General features: G+C 45.9%; 1 protein-coding gene across 1 annotated transcript in view; it reads left to right on the forward strand.

Moving 5' to 3' along the window:
• Nucleotides 1–8,771, forward strand: part of LOC125532822 — a 29,676-nt gene extending 20,905 nt beyond the window's left edge. Inside the window, exons 2-10 of the mRNA XM_048696720.1 lie at nucleotides 5,766–5,905; nucleotides 6,196–6,325; nucleotides 6,915–7,041; nucleotides 7,127–7,173; nucleotides 7,258–7,558; nucleotides 7,634–7,746; nucleotides 7,912–8,106; nucleotides 8,373–8,405; nucleotides 8,505–8,771. Coding sequence (XP_048552677.1) covers nucleotides 5,766–5,905; nucleotides 6,196–6,325; nucleotides 6,915–7,041; nucleotides 7,127–7,173; nucleotides 7,258–7,558; nucleotides 7,634–7,746; nucleotides 7,912–8,106; nucleotides 8,373–8,405; nucleotides 8,505–8,597 — 1,179 coding nt within the window. The 3' untranslated portion in view covers nucleotides 8,598–8,771. The remainder of the gene's footprint in view (nucleotides 1–5,765; nucleotides 5,906–6,195; nucleotides 6,326–6,914; nucleotides 7,042–7,126; nucleotides 7,174–7,257; nucleotides 7,559–7,633; nucleotides 7,747–7,911; nucleotides 8,107–8,372; nucleotides 8,406–8,504) is intronic.
• Nucleotides 8,772–17,810: the final 9,039 nt, after the last annotated feature.

The raw sequence follows: 17,810 nt of genomic DNA on the forward strand, positions 1-17,810 counted from the left end.
TCTTGAACTATTGGCTTTTGAGTTGTAACACTTAAACTTGATGGTCGTCTACCACTTTTTCTTCTACCGTATGATTCGATGATAAATCCCGCATGAAGTCATCATACAGGCGCCCATTTCTCATTGTGCATTTCATTATCTTCATTACATTTGTGTATGCATGATGAATTGTCTTCATGTGTTGAAGAAGTTCTCCACAAAGCAAAACCTGACATGTGCATTTGCATTCAAAGGCTAAACATTTATATGCACATCTTCAAGGGGAGCCTCTTTCAAGCTATGAAGCCAATGCCCATGTACTTTAACTTTCACATAATTTTATCCCCGTTGAAAACTTCAACTAGTTTGTCATCAATCACCAAAAGGGGGAGATTGTAAGTGCATCTAGTGCCACCCCTAGTTGGTTTTGGAGTATTGACGACAAACATGGTTAAGGGACTAATGTGTTTGTGAGAATTGCAGGATAACACAGGTAGATGTCCCTCATTGATTCGGTTTTCCTTCCAGAGATGACCCCTAAAAATGTAAGAAGACATTGAAGACAATGGCGGTTCGTGAAGACATTCACGTTGAAGATAATGACGTGTGAAGACATTCACTTGAAGACTATGGAGGGTGAAACATGGTTTCTTTCGTAGTTTCCTTTTCTTCTTTATTGAGTCATAGGAACCACCGAACTGTTAACTGGGGTCCAAGTGAACAAAGTCAAATGACTGATGTGATGCTCAACCAAAATACTATGTCTTTGGACGAAGACAATGAGAGCAAATCTTATCCAAAGTTGGATGAGTCAGCTTTGCTTATAACCCAAGCCAAGCTGCCATGTGTGTTTGAAATCCGACCATTAGACACGTGTCGGTTCCTTAGTGACCCAGGGTCATTTCAAACATCATGTCAGGTTGCCTCCTGGCTACAAATAGCCCACTCCCTACACCATAAATTGGTGGCTGCTCAGAGTTAGTGCACGGCTTTTGTTGTTTAGGAGCGACCCACCTCCGAAGCTTTTGAGAGAGAGAGAGAGATCATTGCGAGGACAAAGCCCAAACACCCAGAGCCAAAGAGTGTTAGGCATCACTGAAGTCTTTCTGTCCGCGTGACCTGAAGACTTGTTACACTTGAGGACTGTGCATCCTCCATCCAGTTAGGCGTCATGTTCTGAGGATCCAAGAGTCATTGTGGATCGCCAGTGAACAGAGTCTGTGAAGGTTTGGAAGTGTACCTTGAAGACTTACGAGAGTGATTGGGCAAGGACTGGGTGTCCTTAGCTCAAGGGGAATAAGGTGAAGACACAGTCTTCTAAGTTCAATCTCAGCCTCCCTAACCAGAAGTACAGTTGTCACGGCAACTGGAACTGGTCTACCAAATCCTTGTTTCACCAAGCTACTGGTTCTATCCCCTACCTCCTTTACATTTCAGTTTGTCTTCTTGAAGTCATTGCTTGCCTGCCTGATATGTTTGAATTCATTGTGCGAAGACTATTACTATTTGGCTTCATACTGTCTTCCATTCCGATCTGCACTACCTAGCTGCTATTAGTCTTCATGCTTTCATTGAATTGCTTACTTGACTATGGCCTGTCTAGTGTAGTTCATCTTCCGCTGCATATCATATAGGTTCATATTGATTGTTTGTCTTCAGAGACCTCGTGTTTTGAAGACTTTCACAAAAATCTCCTATTCACCCCCCCCCCCTCTAGTCGATAACTAGCAGTTTCATCTTCCCGCCGACAGGCCTGGAAGGCGACTCCGAGCCAGAGACTGCTACCTCTTGAGCATGCGTTGGTTTTCCCTTGAAGAGGAAAGGGTGATGCAGCAAAGTAGCGTAAGTATTTCCCTCTGTTTTTGAGAACCAAGGTATCAATCCAGTAGGAGACTACACGCAAATCGCCTAATACCTGCACAAACCAATAAGAACCTTGCAACCAACACAATAAAGGGGTTATCAATCCCTTCACGGCCACTTGCAAAAGTGAGATCTGATAAAGATAATAAGATAAATATTTTTGGTATTTTTGTGGTATAGATTGCAAAATAAAGATTGCAAAATAAATAGTAAACTAGAATTGTAGATTGGAAACTTATATGATGTAAAGTAGACCCGGGGGCCATAGGTTTCACTAGTGGCTTCTCTCAAGATAGCATGTATTACGGTGGGTGAACAAATTACTGCCGAGAAATTGATAGAAAAGCGCATAGTTATGATGATATCTAAGGCAATGATCATGAATATAGGCATCACGTCCGTGACAAGTAGACCGAAACGATTCTGCATCTACTACTATTACTCCACACATCGACCGCTATCCAGCATGCATCTAGAGTATTAAGTTCATAAGAACGGAGTAACGCATTAGGCAAGATGACATGATGTAGAGGGATAAACTCAAGCAATATGATATAAACCCCATCTTTTTATCCTCGATGGCAACAATACAATACGTGTCGTTTCTATTTCTGTCACTGGGATCGAGCACCGCAACACTGAACCCAAAGCTAAGCACTTCTCCCATTGCAAGAAAGATCAATCTAGTAGGCCAAACTAAACCGATAATTCGAAGAGACTTGCAAAGATATCAAATCATGCATATAATAATTCAGAGAAGAATCAAATAATATTCATAGATAATCAAGTTCATAAACCCACAATACATCGGATCTCGGCACACACACCGCAAAAGAGTTACATCGAATAGATCTCCAAGAAGATCGAGGAGAACTTTGTATTGAGATCTAAAGAGAGAGAGAAGAAGCCATCTAGCTAATAACTATGGGCCCGAAGGTCTGTGGTAAACTACTCACACATCATCGGAGAGGCTATGGTGTTGATGTAGAAGCCCTCCGTGATCGAATCCCCCTCCGGCAGATCGTCGGAAAAGGCCCCAAAATGGGATCTCACGGGTACAGAAGGTTGCGGCGGTGGAAAAGGTGTTTCGTGGCTCTCCCGGAAGGTTTCAGGGTATAAGAGTATATATAGGCGAAAGAAGTAGGTCGGTGGAGCTGCGAGGAGCCCACGAGGGTGGGGGGCGCGCCCTCCTGCCTCATGGCTTCCTCGACGTCCACTCCAAGTCTCCTGGATTGTGTTTGTTCCAAAGACGATCCTCGCGAGGGTTTCATTCAGTTTGGATTCTGTTTGATATTCCTTTTCTGCGAAACACTGAAATAGGCAAACAAACAGCAATTTGCACTCGGCTTTCGGTTAATAGGTTAGTCCCAAAAATAATATAAAAAGGTATATTAAAGCCCATTAAACATCCAAAACAGATAATATAATAGCATGGAACAATCAAAAATTATAGATACGTTGGAGACGAATCAGAGACATCTCTCACTCACTCACTCACTCACTCCTCGTCTTGGCCATCAGCGGCAGGAGAACGGGAGCATGGCGAAGAGTTTGAGACGAGCAAGGAGCGAAACGGAATAAGGTAGGGTTTTGAAACCCCCAGTTTCCCTCAACTTATAAGGTGTCCGGACCCGAGGCGTCGTCCACCCCCAGTGGAACGGACCACTTTTCCGTTGCCTTGGGAAGGTTTTCCTTTCCCTCCTTTTTTGCAGGGAATAAAGGCGATAAATACAGCTGGATCCTCTCTTAAGGACTCGCGGCGGATACAGACTACACCGAATCGGCGTCCAAACCGATAGGGCAACCGATCCCTTGGGTACGCCGGACTCCGAGGCTATCCGAGCTCTTAAGAAGCAAGACGATGAAGGAGCCCGCTGGAGGTCTTGCGGTCCTCACTGCGACCTCCGCCACTCTTGGGGGCTACTAACGGGGTCCTGTACCGGGGGTGGCTAAATGCCAAGGAGCCCAACCTCGCCAACTACAAAGGGGCCCAATAGGCCCACGGTATGGCGCTAACCCTAGGAGGCCAGAAGACCTTCTTGATGCCCGAGACTAAATGGTGGCGCCCAAGAGATGCATCTGGCATGTAAACCATATACATTTCCTATCTATATAAAGGGAGGTCTAGGGTTCCTCTTGATCATCTATCCTCAGATACGAGAAACTCTCGGTAGCAACATCAAACACCATTGTGGCCCCTCGCACGAGGTATCACTCCACTATGAATAATCAAAACCAGCAGGACGTAGGGTATTACTCTCAGGAGGTCCGAACCTAGATAAACCCCTCGTGTGACCTCCAATCCATGACTTCCAGCTGTGCTTGGAACCCCTACCGAGGGATCTGGCGAAAATTTGCTCCGTAGGTGATCCGACATTTTTTTCCTTTGGTAGCTGCTGTGATGGTGCGAGAAGCGGGTAACGGGCGTTGGTGTCAAGCTCAGAGATTTCTTCGGTCTTGATTGTAATTTTACTTCTTGACTAGTGTTCCTTTGTGTAAAGGCTAGCGTTTCGCAGTTTTTTCAGTTTTGTCAGGTCGATATGTACGTGGCTTGTACTATGATCTTTATGATACAAAATAAGGCATGTATTATCATGCAAAAAAGTTGTCATTTTAATCGTAAAAAATACTGAATAGGCTCTTCTAGAACATTGAGCGAGATTTCAATACTGAGCGAGATTCTAATCGTGAAAATATTGTGCGGACTTTCAATACTGAGCAAGATTCTGATCGTGTAAATATTGAGCGAACGCTCGATAGATTGTTCTCGAGCACAACATGTTTTGCACCATGTGATCTAGCCATGCATGGTTACTCGGTTGGTGATGCCGGTGATATGCAGGGAAAGTGGCAAGCAGATGGAGTGGTAGCGCTAGATGCTGGTCGCATGGTAGCACAGTTCTTAACCGATTTCATGTAACATACAAATACTTGTGAAGAAAATATAATGTTGGTAAAAAAATTGCTCTCTCTATTATTGGGGGCGACCACAGAGCTTATAATGAAACTACATGAAAACTAACATAAACCATCGAATTACATCCGGATGCCATAGATTTCACGAGGAAGGACCGCTATATTCATGTCTAAGTTTCAGTGCAAGTTTGTTATACTCTAGAGGAGACCGATAATTTTCACTTATAAGCTATAAAAGTTACAAAACAACAAGTGCTCTCAGTCTTCATACGGACAATGTAGGTTGATTTTTCTTCTATTTCATACAAGAGCCTTTTCTATCGTACGAATCCTATTAATATTTATCAAGAGCATATTTGAGTTAACACAGCAAAGAGAAAATAAAGTTGTTACTTCCTCCTTATGGTTTAGAGAGCCTATGTTATTTTCTTATTTATTTTTAATTTTGTTTGTCATTTTCATTGTCCACATCACATGCTCAGATTTTGAGGTGCATTAAATAGCTACAAGCAATAATCAAAAGAAAATTCATTGATATATGTAAAAGTCCTTGATCATTTAATGGTCACACATACATACATTACAATTAATGCGTCGGTAACATGATTTTTTAAAAGAAACAAGCACACTAATTGAGTATTTTACAAATTAGAGAAATTATTTCACCACTCACCATCTGCCTTGGATGTGAAAATTTTCAAATTTAACCCACACAACTTAACGGAGGGAGTACTATTTATTAATTATTTTAAAAAGATAAAAGCAAACTTATAATTAAACACTATAATATTTGACTGCACGTAATCCAACAACAACCCATAAAATACAATGATACCTCAATGACTTGTCGCATCAATAAATATTCTTTCATATCTAATGACTTGTCACATTAATTGATACTTGTATGAAAAAAGTTAGATGAGACATCCGGTGAATCTTTCAAAAAAAACATTACACCGGATGTCACGGCTAGTTTCAAAATAGTTAACTTACTTTGAGGTCCGGAGGCATATAGAAGGGGAAGGAGAGGCCTCCCCTTCAAATTTTCTGCCGTGGTGGGATTCGAGTTGCACACTGTCACCCTGGAAGCTCTCGCCTTCATCTTCCTCCCTTCGCGCGTCCTACTACCCTCCACGGCCGGGCCACGGTGAGCTCCAGCACTAAACAAGCCTCTCGCCTCTCCCCGTATCTCCCGCTGTCGCCTCTCGCCGCTCCAGAAGATATGCCTGTTCTTGCAGTCCCCGCCCTGCCCTGCTCATCCTCTTCCCCCCCGATATTTCTATAAGTGGAAATTTTACTTTATCTATGTTCTGAGATGAAAAAGATCGGGTTTTTTGTGCGTCTCTCTGCACGAAAGACTGCGTTTTTTTATGCAGAGGAGGGTCAGATTGCAGGGGCAAAATTCTTGCATTCATAAGCTTTCCATTTCTTTGACAGCGCGGCGGCAGCAGCAGCAATGGAGGCGGGCGCGTCGTCGGGGACAGGGAGCTTTCCGGCCGAAGACGGTGAGATTTGGGTGCCCGTGCTGTCCGATCCTCTGGATGGGGGCTCGAATTCGCCGACCCAGGTAAGGCCCATCTTTGCTTCCCTCCATTTTCTTTATCGCCTCTGAAGAAATCCATTCCCGTGGAAGATTATTGTTCTTTTCCTAGCGTTCATGCTTCTTCTCCTTTGCCTTTTTACTCTTTTGCTTTCTTGCTTCAAGTACTCTCTGTGCAAAACTGGTGTTTCTTTCTTTTGTTTTTCTTTTTGAGATTTTTTTTGTGCTATTCTTTTTGAGAATGGGAACGATGTGTTGCTCAACAAGCGTCGTGTTGGACTGGCATCCACCTGTACAGTTTGTCATTCATCGAGCGCACGAAACAAATCCCTATATGTAAATTCGTTATTTCACTCAAGATTCATGAGTTATCTGAAAGAAGAGTTTTAAGCACAACCAAAATGGTCAATACAAAGTACTGACGCTTAATTATTCCAATTCCCTGGTTTCATGAACTTTCTGTTTAACTGGATGCAATATATGTGGGCTAGCACAGTTCAGACATGATCCAAGTTCTTCAGATCTTATCGAATATGACTTGGATATATAGAGTTTGCAGTGGGCTCATCGAAATCCTCACACGAAACCGACGTATATTTCATTGTTTTGATGGCAGGCGGAGATTGAAGTCTATTCAGCATATCTGGATTATGACGCCATGGACTTCCAAGCAGTCTTAGAAGGACCCCAAGATGAACACGATATTGAAAAATTGTTTGGAGGTGCAATGTTTACTTCTTGCGGTATATTCCAAACTTTGTTACATAAGCAAGCAAGTTTTATCCGTGGTTTCCACTTTGAAACCAATGTATGAAGCTTTGCTTGCAGGTGCACGCAGTGCTACTTATATAAAGGAGGCGAATTTAACTCATGAGGCATGATTTTGGCACATGTAAAAGTATAACTTGCTAAATAAATGATGTGACAAATGTTACTGAAAATATGTTTCATCTTGGCAGATTGAATGTGAATTTTATTCACCAACTAGTGATCATGGCATGATACAAACACTTGCGCCTGCGTCACCAGAAACCAAGGAGATAAGGGGGAGGAGGAGATCTGCGCCTGCCACGGCGCTTCCTGAGAAAGAGGAGGCCCCTGTCACCATGGCCCTCGGTGGAGGAGGAGAGGAGGACAAGAAGAGAAAGGGAGGAGGGAAAGGGCACCCGCTGCCTTGTCAACGGAGAAGCATGAGGCTTGCGCTCGCCGCCACGCCGCTGGAGGAGGGGGCTTGTGCTACCTTCATAGTAGACCTGCTAGGTACGAATTATGAAGGTTGATATATATCACTTGCCATAGTCTCAAGTAGTTAAATACATATGTTATATGCTTCAGATTACATGCCGAAAAGTGGTTGGAGGCACCGAAGTCACCTGAGAAGTGCACGCAAGAGAGGAATATGGTCATTAAACACGGAACAAACTTTCCTTCTGCCTAACCATTTAGGGGTAAGAATTATGTTTATTATCAGGTAGAAATTCAACAAATTAGTATGTGTGCAACGAGTTCTTTATGTATTCATTCTTTGCTTTGTGCACTTTTTGAGCTCAGATTTATTATCAGCCATCCATCAATGGAAAAATGCTCATAACTATGTCGGTTATGTTTCCTAGAATGCGACATGCTTTCAGGACATGAGCTCTATATGTAAAGGCAAAAAATGTGAGCACAGAAAAAACAATGACCACTGGACATACGAAGAGATGAAAAAACTAGTGGATGCTCTGTATATATCTGGGGTTGGAAATTGGACGAAGTTGAAACATGAGAACTTTTCAACATCAGTTCGAACAGCAATGAATCTTAAGGTATGGTAGATTGGTGTATATTGCACCCTAAAGCAAATGCATTATTAGATGTTTTCTTTGCTTGTGACAATGTTTTAATTTATTGTATTTTAAACTTTTTTTGTTAATCTTCTATGCATCTATAATTTTTCCGCCACGAAAGATACAAAATTTTATGTTTGGTACATGTGTTCTATGTTATCAACATATAATTTTACTGTCACCAATCTCTCCTTAATTCTTTGTCCTAGGTCCACACTGACACCAATCTATTTTCTAATGTTTAGGATAAATGGAGAAATCTTAAGAAAGCCTACACGGTCAGGCCTACTTCTAAAAAGAATGTTGTATACGATAAGTTTTTTGAACTCAATATGGAACACCACTGATTTTCATTGCTTACATTCGTTAAATTCCAGGGAAATGCTAAAAAAAGGATCTTGCCGACTCTAGACAAGGATTGTGTCGAAAAGATCCAGAAGCTAGCCTCCAAAATGAAGCTGCACTTGTGAATGATACAAGAAACATTGTATAGTACTTTTGGTGTAGGAATGAATCAGCAACAGGAGTTCTGTTATTTTTTCTAGGACAGCAAGGCATAGGCCGGCTGCCATATTGAGTGTGTAGAGAGTAGAGATTACCAGCTTATCCTTCCTAACTGCTTGTAAAGTACTCTCTTATTAATGAGGGGGGGGGGGGGGGGAGGTCTCTTAATCAACTTTTCTTGTCAATACATCATGAGATGCATCACATGAATTTCATCACATCAGATACTCTGGTACAGATATATACAAAAGGTACTTAAGCTGAAGCCCAAAAATTATTTTATTTTTTCTTGCATTTGCCAATGGTAAGCATTATGTAGATTGCTTCCGCTATATTTCCCTCGGGACAAGCAAGAGGAAGAGACTGCGGTATCAAAACATCCAGCTGATGTCGGGGATGAGAATGGTGAAACTGTAATAGATGAAAGGAAAATAAGAATAAGACCTTTTGCCTGCTGGTGCAGCAGATAGAACAGTGGCTGCAGCTCCTCTTGATCTTCCTCTTTTTTTTAGAAAAGGAGGAAACACCCCCGGCCTCTGCATCTGGGAGATGCATGCGGCCATATTATTTATTATTCACAAAGACCTTACAAAGAAATACAACAGTAAGCCCGAGGCCACCATCTAGACGACATATATCGCTACTCTTATCCTCTTGATGAAGGGGTGCCGAATGTCCGGGCCAAATACCAAATAGACATCACACAAAAGCCTAACATCTAACGTTGGATGCCCATCCAAGCCACATAGGCGGGACTGGGTAACACTCTGGTCCGGCGCACTCTCAGTGAGTACCACACGCACACGCTGCAAAGGACCGTCACCTCCGTCTTCCCTCGGTCCATCCTCAAAGCATGTATTGACGCATTGACCTTGTCAAGCCTCTCTGCCATCGACGCCACCACGACGCCAGACAACGTCGACCTCCTGCGCGTGTCCATCGCCACACATCTGACGCCAAGTCTCCACTGCTCCATGCTGCCGAGAACCGCCGCCATGAATATGTAGAAATAAACACCGCTCCACCGAAGAAGCTATCCGCTGGTCCCTCGAGCCCGAGTGCCTCTCCAAGAATGCCGCCCCCAAGGGGGTAACGACACATGAATGCCGCCGTTATCCGATCAGCTGATTTAGGGTTTCCCCCGGAGGTATTGGGTGTGGGGTTGGGGTTGGGAGCTTCACCTCGATGATGCCTTCATGAAGGAAACGATGATAAGGGCATTGTCATCACCGGCTCTGGCCAACGACCGAAGACCAAGTTATCACCCGGATTCGTCCCAAGAAATCCACCCGACAACCTATGCACTGTCCCGACCGCCTTCAAAGCCCCAGATCTAGCCGCCTAGATCCGGCGACCAACCGCAACAACAGTGCCACTGTAGGAGCCCTGGCGCACCGGCCACTGCCTGAGTGTGCCACCACTGGAGCCTGGGAGGAGGGCTCTCACCCCACCTCGCCAAACCGCGAGAGCCGCCGAGATGATCCCGCACGCTCATCGTCGTCTCTGATCTGAACCAATCCACGGCAAAACCATGAGATCGGCGATGCAGATCCGCCTTGGATAAGGACAACACCACGCCATGCCGCCACGGGAAGCCCGAGCTTCACCCGCCGCCACCTTCCAGGGCCGCCGCTCCGGGATCTAGCCGCCGCCGACAGGTCGAGACGCCAGCCACCGCGACCATGGCCGCCATGACCCTGCGAGCCCATCGAACGGCCGGTGCAACCAGGTCTTCCTCGAAGCCTAGCAGCTCCGCCGCACCTGCCCAGCACTACGCCGCCGCCTTGCGCCGTCGCCTAGACGCGCCACCGCGACGCGGATCGGGGGAAAGCGCCCCGGCGCCATGGGTGACCCGCCTCACCTGATCTGGCGTGGGAGGGAAGAGAGCCTCCGCCGCCGCCATTCGCCGCTTGGGGCTTCACCCGGCGACCTCCTCTAGCGGCGGCGGAGGGGAGGGGGAGGATGGACGTGCCCGGCGGCGGGGGCTAGGGTTTCCACCCGAGCCGCTCTAGCGGGAGGGTGGCGCGGGGGCTAGCCACGAAGGTTACATCAAAGAAGTTTAACATCTTCCTAGACTCTTCAATCACTGGTAGAAAAACACATACAATGTATGCAATAGGTAGATTTGCAATTCATATGTGGTAATCTGAAATTCTGAATTCTAGCTATGTGCTGATGCTGATTCATAACTTAGGGCATTATGCATCATTGTTGGTCTTAGTCAAACAGCTTAAAATTGACCTGTTCATCTTACTTTGTGCAGAATGACTTGCCTCTTTTTTTTTATTGAAAAACTATCTTTAGCTTGGCCGAAGTGTTGGGTTTTCTGTGCTCTCTGCGTTTCTTAACATTAATTCTTATGTGCATTGGCAGTAAGTACATAAGAATGATGTTCGCTTGTTCAAATTTCAAACATACATGAAGGCAACTGTTCCGTAACTCTATTATTTTAAAGTCTTGGTATAATGGTTTTACGAAACTGAGAGATGAATCTGCACAAATATAACTGAAAACAAGAAAATATACAGAAAAGCAACCAAGAATGTTTGATTGGTTTACAGGGAATACTTGCTCAATATTGTATTGCATAAATCATATAAATATGCTTCCGAATATTGTTTTGTCGTTCCCTCTTAGTATATAGTAATTCATGATTTTTAGTTTTATGTATTGTTATTTTGCCAGTCATAGAAAAGAGAATCAAAATATATAAGGCATAAAATGTGAATTAGGTTCATTCTAAAAGCAGGATCCTTTCTCTTTGCAGGAGTTTGAACCTTTGATTCAGAAGGCATATACTATTATCTATCTCCACTCGACAGCAACATTATAACGGCAAGTGTCTGATAGAAAGAATGTCTACTTGATCCCATGAGGTTTGGAGCCGGGACAACATCCCCTGTTCCAAAGGTGGGCTGGTTATTTATCTGGTTTAAAACCTCACGGGTTATGTTATCACGGCTCCAAACCTGTGCGGGTCAAGTAGACTTTTTCTGCTGCTAAACGTTCGCCGTAGGCTGAAGGAAAATCCATATTCGCTGTTACCAGTAACTTGTCAGTTCTGTACAACAACAACATCAACAAAGCTTTTAGTCCCAAACAAGTTGGGGTAGGCTAGAGGTGAAACCCATAAGATCTCGCAACCAACTCATGATTCTGTCACATGGATAGCAAACTTTCACGCATCCCTATCCATGGCTAGTTTGCTGGTGATACTCCAGTCCTTCAGATCCCTTTTTACGGACTCCTCGGTCTACCCCGGCCTCTCTTGTCAAATTCTGGTGTAACTTGTATGTTCTGTGCTGTAAGGAATTTTCTTAATCCATTTCCGGGAAACCAGATTTAGGATCCATGCCGGTATCTCCGTTCTTCTCACTATGTAACATATTTATCTCATAATAAGTTAGGTTTTCTGAAAGTTTTCACTATATAAGGGGATTCATATATTCCGCCCAACCTTTCGGGTTGAGAACAGCTATTTTGGCGATGCAGCTTTTGATTGATGGAGAGGTACCTCCTATTTCACCCCATATTTACATTTCTTTTTAATCTTATAATGTGTTTCTTAAGCTTTAGCATCTTCCTTTTTTAATTAGGTATGAAAGAAAGTTGTGTCTGTTGACAAGCTGGTGCAACTGTTCAGATATGTACAAGAGCTTAATCCTATAGGTAGGGGCTTAATTGTGAACCAAGAACAGAACGTATCTATCGGAGCTTATTCATGTCGCTTCTGTGGCCCAAAGCAATGTTGTTTGCCAAAAAAAAAAGGCAAGCAGGCAATGCATATATCCACAGCAAGGAATGGTGGGTCTTCAGTGCTATGCTGTTCGTTTGCTTGGTTTGACTATAGGCATAGATGTACGATGCTGTACACAGAATTGCTTTTACGCGACAAAAAAAAGTCTAGGGTCAGTACCTTTTAACTGCATAATCTATTTTCTGTTTTCTCAGTTACATTCCGCGGGCATTAGGATAACAAATGCCGAATCTTCACTCACTTCATGTTTCCAGATTCTCAATCTACAGTACATCGTGCGCCAAGTAGTCTTGCTCAAATGTTTTCCGAAGTTCATACAGGCTAATATTACTAACCATAGTGTTAACAAATAAAGCAAACTTGTCATGATCATCCATTAATCACTGGTAAACACACTTAAGGAATTTTTTCTACTAACTAATCTCAAATTGGACGATAAAATTGGACAACTGGTTAGCTTCTCACAGTTTACTGAATGCAGCACACATACAACCTTCCATCACAGCTCCTTTTTAAGTTGAAGAGAACATGAGAGAAACTAGCTTCAGCATCCATCCCCATCCATCACCGAGCACCATCAACACCCAACTCTGTTTATACTCACTGGTACCTCAGAATGCGTGAGCGCACAATACATAAAGTCTACTGTGAAAGACCCCGATGTAGTAAGGTTCCAGCGAAACACATTCCGACCTTGTGTCAAATTGATAAAATCCAGACGGGATAAAAGATTATGCAATGACGTAAGACGGGGGCCAATCAAATCCCGCCTAAACGAAATATTGGGTGGGAATGAACTGAGCACCTGCGCAATAGTTGTATTCTTATCGCGAGCGATGTTGTACAAGGCTGGATATTGTTCTCGGAGAGTGGCATTGCCTAGCCAGATGTCTTCTCAAAAATGAATCTTCAACCCGTCCTTTATTGCGAAAGACCCAAAGCGAAAGAGATGTTTCTTTGCTGCCATTAGGCTAGCCCAAAAGTGCGAGTCACCAGGTTTTCAATATGCCTTAGACACCGCCTTTTGACCTAGATACTTATTGCGCAGAATGGTTTGCCAAACACCATCCTCAGTAAGAAGTTTAAACAACCACTTACTAAGTAGGGTCTTATTCTTGACTTCCAGGTCATGAATTTCAAGGCCACCTTGGTCTGTTGGCCTACAAACCACACTCCATTTGGCCAACCTGTATTTTTTCTTTTCACCATCTCCTTGCCAAAAAAGTCTGGATCTAAAATAGTCCAGTCTTTGCAGGACCCCTTTTGAGAGTTGGAAGAAAGAGAGTATATAAAGAACCATATTTGTGAGGACAGAGTTAATCAAAACCAATCGTCCTCCAACTGAGAGCAATTTGCCTTTCCAACTGCTCAAACGTTTCTCTAGCTGCTCCTCTACATGTTTCCACTCCGCAATGGTGAGACGCCGATAATGAATCGGTGTACGCGGTTGGAGCAGGTGGTTACGGAGGTTTTTACCCAACATGGGTGACAGCATAATCTCCGGGTCGGTCCACCACCCCTCTCGACATAGGCATAGTGTCAGTCTATATGACTCTACTGTCGCCCATTTGTCGTCTTTTTTTCTTTCTTTTTATCAGACTTTAGGTGATTGACTGTGTGCATCTTAGTTACGTAAAGGCCGGATGTTACTCATAATGCTTTGTATCCTCTTGATGCTACTTTTTGAGATAATAAAAACGCCCTTTATCGAAAAAACAACCAGCGCTGCTTTCTATGAAAAAGTTCAGTTGGCACTTGGCCTTTCTGATTTGCTCCACCAAACTTTCACTGCATGGTGTAGTTGTCACTTACCAGAGGAAAAAAGGCTCAACTCAGCAGATTTGTATTACCAATTTGTTGGAATTTTGATGTGAGATTGTAATTGAAGAGAAAAGGGGGAGCCTTTTACCCCACATGCGTGCCATGCTCGGGGCCACCAAATCCAGCTGTTGGTTTCGGTCCTGGCTCCTTTAGCGCCACCTATATAAAGAGCAGATTGTACCCCTTTGTGGGATACACATACCTACGGATCATACCCAAACTCCTAACCACCGACCCTAAAATGAGGACACTCAAGGTGATCAGAAGACCGATTACCACCGCCGGCCACTGCAAGGTCAGTGCCGGCGGCAACCTATGCGTCTCCTACGTCGCCCTCCTGCTGCCCTTCTTCCTGGCCATGTCCTCACTCCCAGAGATCCCAAGATGCAGCCATGGGCTATTGCTAATGGACTCAGCCGATTCTAGTTAGCAATCGTCCACTATATTTAGGGTGTTCTATAATCAGGGATCAAGATCCTATTATGGTAATCCCAAGGAATTAATCTGGTAACACAATTCACTCCACTGAGTCAAATAAACAGAAGCAAAAATCCTCATTCACAGTGGATACACAGCTATGTATTCAGGTACAAATTTAAAAGCCTTTTGGCTACATTATGTGTAACAAAACTGCATATCAAAGCAACATATTCTCTAGTTGCACCCAAATGTAAATAAACAGCATTAATCAGAGCCAGCATCGCGCGCCACAATGTCAGATAAAAGGGGGATTACATGTTCAGCCTGCATATCGTCGTACATGTTCAGAGAACTCACATAACTTACCAGAGTGTGTGCTACCTTGTTGCAGTTCCTATTAGCAAAACTAAACCTACAAGCAGCAAAGTTTTGCCTCAGGAACAGCTTCAGTTCAGCCATAACATTGCAGGCTGGTGATCGATCAGTACCATCCCTCTCAATCTCAAACCCTTGTGGTAGCACCAGGGAAACAGTTTCAAAAGTTAAAGACCTGATTTCCATAGAGGCTACATAGTGAGCACCAAGGAGCTGCAAGCGGAGGCAAAGGCTCTTGAGCTGGCATCATGGATCGCTCATATTCTGCAAATTTAAGAAGGCAAACCTCATTTTGGACAACCAGACAGTGGCTGAAGCGGCTGCAGGAAGAGATCTTCAAAACTTCCCAGGACATTGGATGATCAAGCCATATATCTCCAGTTATCTTCAGCTCATTGATCAACAAGATGCTAGAGTGTTCAAAATTGATCGCAAGAACAATTCAAATGCACACAGGCAAGCTCAACGTGCTTATGGACTACATGATGTTGGCACCTGTTTGTTAATTGTGTAGGTCTACATCATCGAGATGACCAGTGTCCTACTAAGGTCATGGTGACCTCTCATAATGTGCAATGTGTTGCACATTACTTTCTGTAACTTGTGAGTGAACCCTGGAAGTATGGAATAAATCTGTTAAAAAAAAGGAGCTGCCGTCCTCCGCGGCCAGTGTCGCCGGCGCAGGTGTCGCTGCCTACACAGTCCGGCTCCCCGCCACACGATTGGCATCGTCGATGAGGCTGCCTGGGCCAACGCCGCGGTCAACCTTGCCTGCCCCACGGGCGTCCCTCACCTCGGCCATCCGCGGTGAGGGGAGCTTCGGCGCAATGCGCCTCTTTCGCTGCCATTGGGAGGCCCGCCGGACCTGCTGGATGTGGCCGTCTCGCTTCAGGAGTCGACTGCCTCCGTGGCGTCCACCGCCGCAGCAGCGCCGTGGAGGACGGAAGAGTCGTTTGCTGTCAGAGTAAACGTTTGCTGTCAGAGTAAAACGAGATTGAAAGAAAGCGAATGCACTCCATATACTGGAAGAGGAAACATCTCCAACGCCCAACGCTCACCCTCAAACCTCTGGCAAATCGTCTGGAACACACTGTCCGGACCAAGAAAGCCCACCAACACGGTCTTATATCGATTCACAAAACAGTCTATACATGATTTCTTTTGCAAATCAGAGACAAAAGTGAGAATGTTTGCGGGAGTGTGGACCAATCTCAAACCTGCTTCTGATCGACCTAGCTCACCCAAAACCCCCATGTCCCGCGCTTTTCATCCCACGTCTCTCGCCGCTTGCCGCGGCGCATTCATGCCGCCTCAGAACACGCATCGGCCGGCAATAATGTCGTGATTTGACCAAACGGGAAGGCGGCGCGGTCGGAAGCGGCCTTTCAAGCGTAGCCGCCGTTTCAGTGCAAACGCCGCGTTCTGAGAAACCAATTCTGGCCGCTACGCCCCATTGAAGTAGGCTGACTGCCCCTCCGCCTGCCCTGGCCGTGGCCATTTAAGCCACACTCCGGCATTGTTCAGATCCGCACCCTCCCGAGCACCGCACTGTCCTCCTCCCCCTTCCTCCTCTTCGGGCGCAGCAACGATGTCGAAGTCCTGGTTCTCCGCGTTGGCTGGCGGCATCGATGGAAGTTCGTCGTCAAGTGGATCCTGACGTCGCCGCCCTTGCTCACCTGGACCATCCGCATCCACGGCGGTGGGCTCCTCCGGCAAGGAGGAGATAGTCCTCTCCTCCGGCGACAAGGAGGACCAGCCGTAGTAGCAGCCACGTCTATTCTCGGAGGGGGCTCTTCGTCCATCAAATGGAGATCATAACAGAGAACTCGCTCAGTCAGATGGGTCCGGCACCATTGTCGACGGTGCGCGTGAAGAAGCCACCCTCCCCCTTCGCGGGCCCGCGTTAAGAGGAAGCCAACATCCCCACGCCGGCAGGTGAAGGACGAGCCAACGTCCCCGCCGGGCAGCCTCAACCTCCACATCGGCGGCCGCATGAAGCAAGACCTGATGTCCTCCAGCGCCTCCGTCGCGTGAAGGAGTTACACAGCCGCTACGTGCAGATCGACGGGCCCTCTTCGCCACCACGGCGCAAAAGCCGCCGCCCGACGAAGGAGGAGCTGCCGCCCGCGATCTCCAAGGCGCGTGGCCGCATCCTCCACTATCTCGGAGGCAGCGGTTACGGTAGTGCCTCTGGCTCTTGAGCCGTGGTATCTGAGGCCGAGCACGCGGTGTGGCAGCAAGCGAGGTACGATCGGCGCAATACCGGACGCCACTCCGAGTTTGCCAAGACGGACGTGGCGCCAGAGTGGGTCCGCAACGACCCCAATCTCACCGCCGCGTGGGCACTCGACCGCTCCATCACCACCGCGGAGACGGCTGCCAGGCACCGCTTCTACCTTGACGGCGAGCTCGCCGAGATCATGAGGAGTGGTCGCCCAGCGACTGCTCCGCGAACGCCGGTCGCGGTAAGGCCGCCGTCCGAGCTCCATAGTGGCAGTGGCCACGGCGGCCCTACGCACTGCACAACAGGAGGCAGGGTGGCTCCTCCGCGAGCGGCAGGTAGCCGTCGGGCAAGGCTGTCGCGGCCCTCCGATGTTGTTCCGCCATTGGAGGGACCACGACGACAACGACGACACTGACGGGGCGGCGGTGCGGCAGGGCAAGGCGCCACGCATGCGAGCTGGTCGTCAAGTATAGGGTTTAGTTTTTTGGATTTTTTAGTTAAACGACCAAAATATCAATCTTTTTATGTAAATTATATCCGAACTTGAATGAAAACCTTCCGCTTTGATCGAATTTCATGAGG

The sequence above is a fragment of the Triticum urartu genome, chromosome 1 (genome assembly GCF_003073215.2).
Source record: "Triticum urartu cultivar G1812 chromosome 1, Tu2.1, whole genome shotgun sequence".
Lineage (NCBI taxonomy): Eukaryota > Viridiplantae > Streptophyta > Magnoliopsida > Poales > Poaceae > Triticum > Triticum urartu.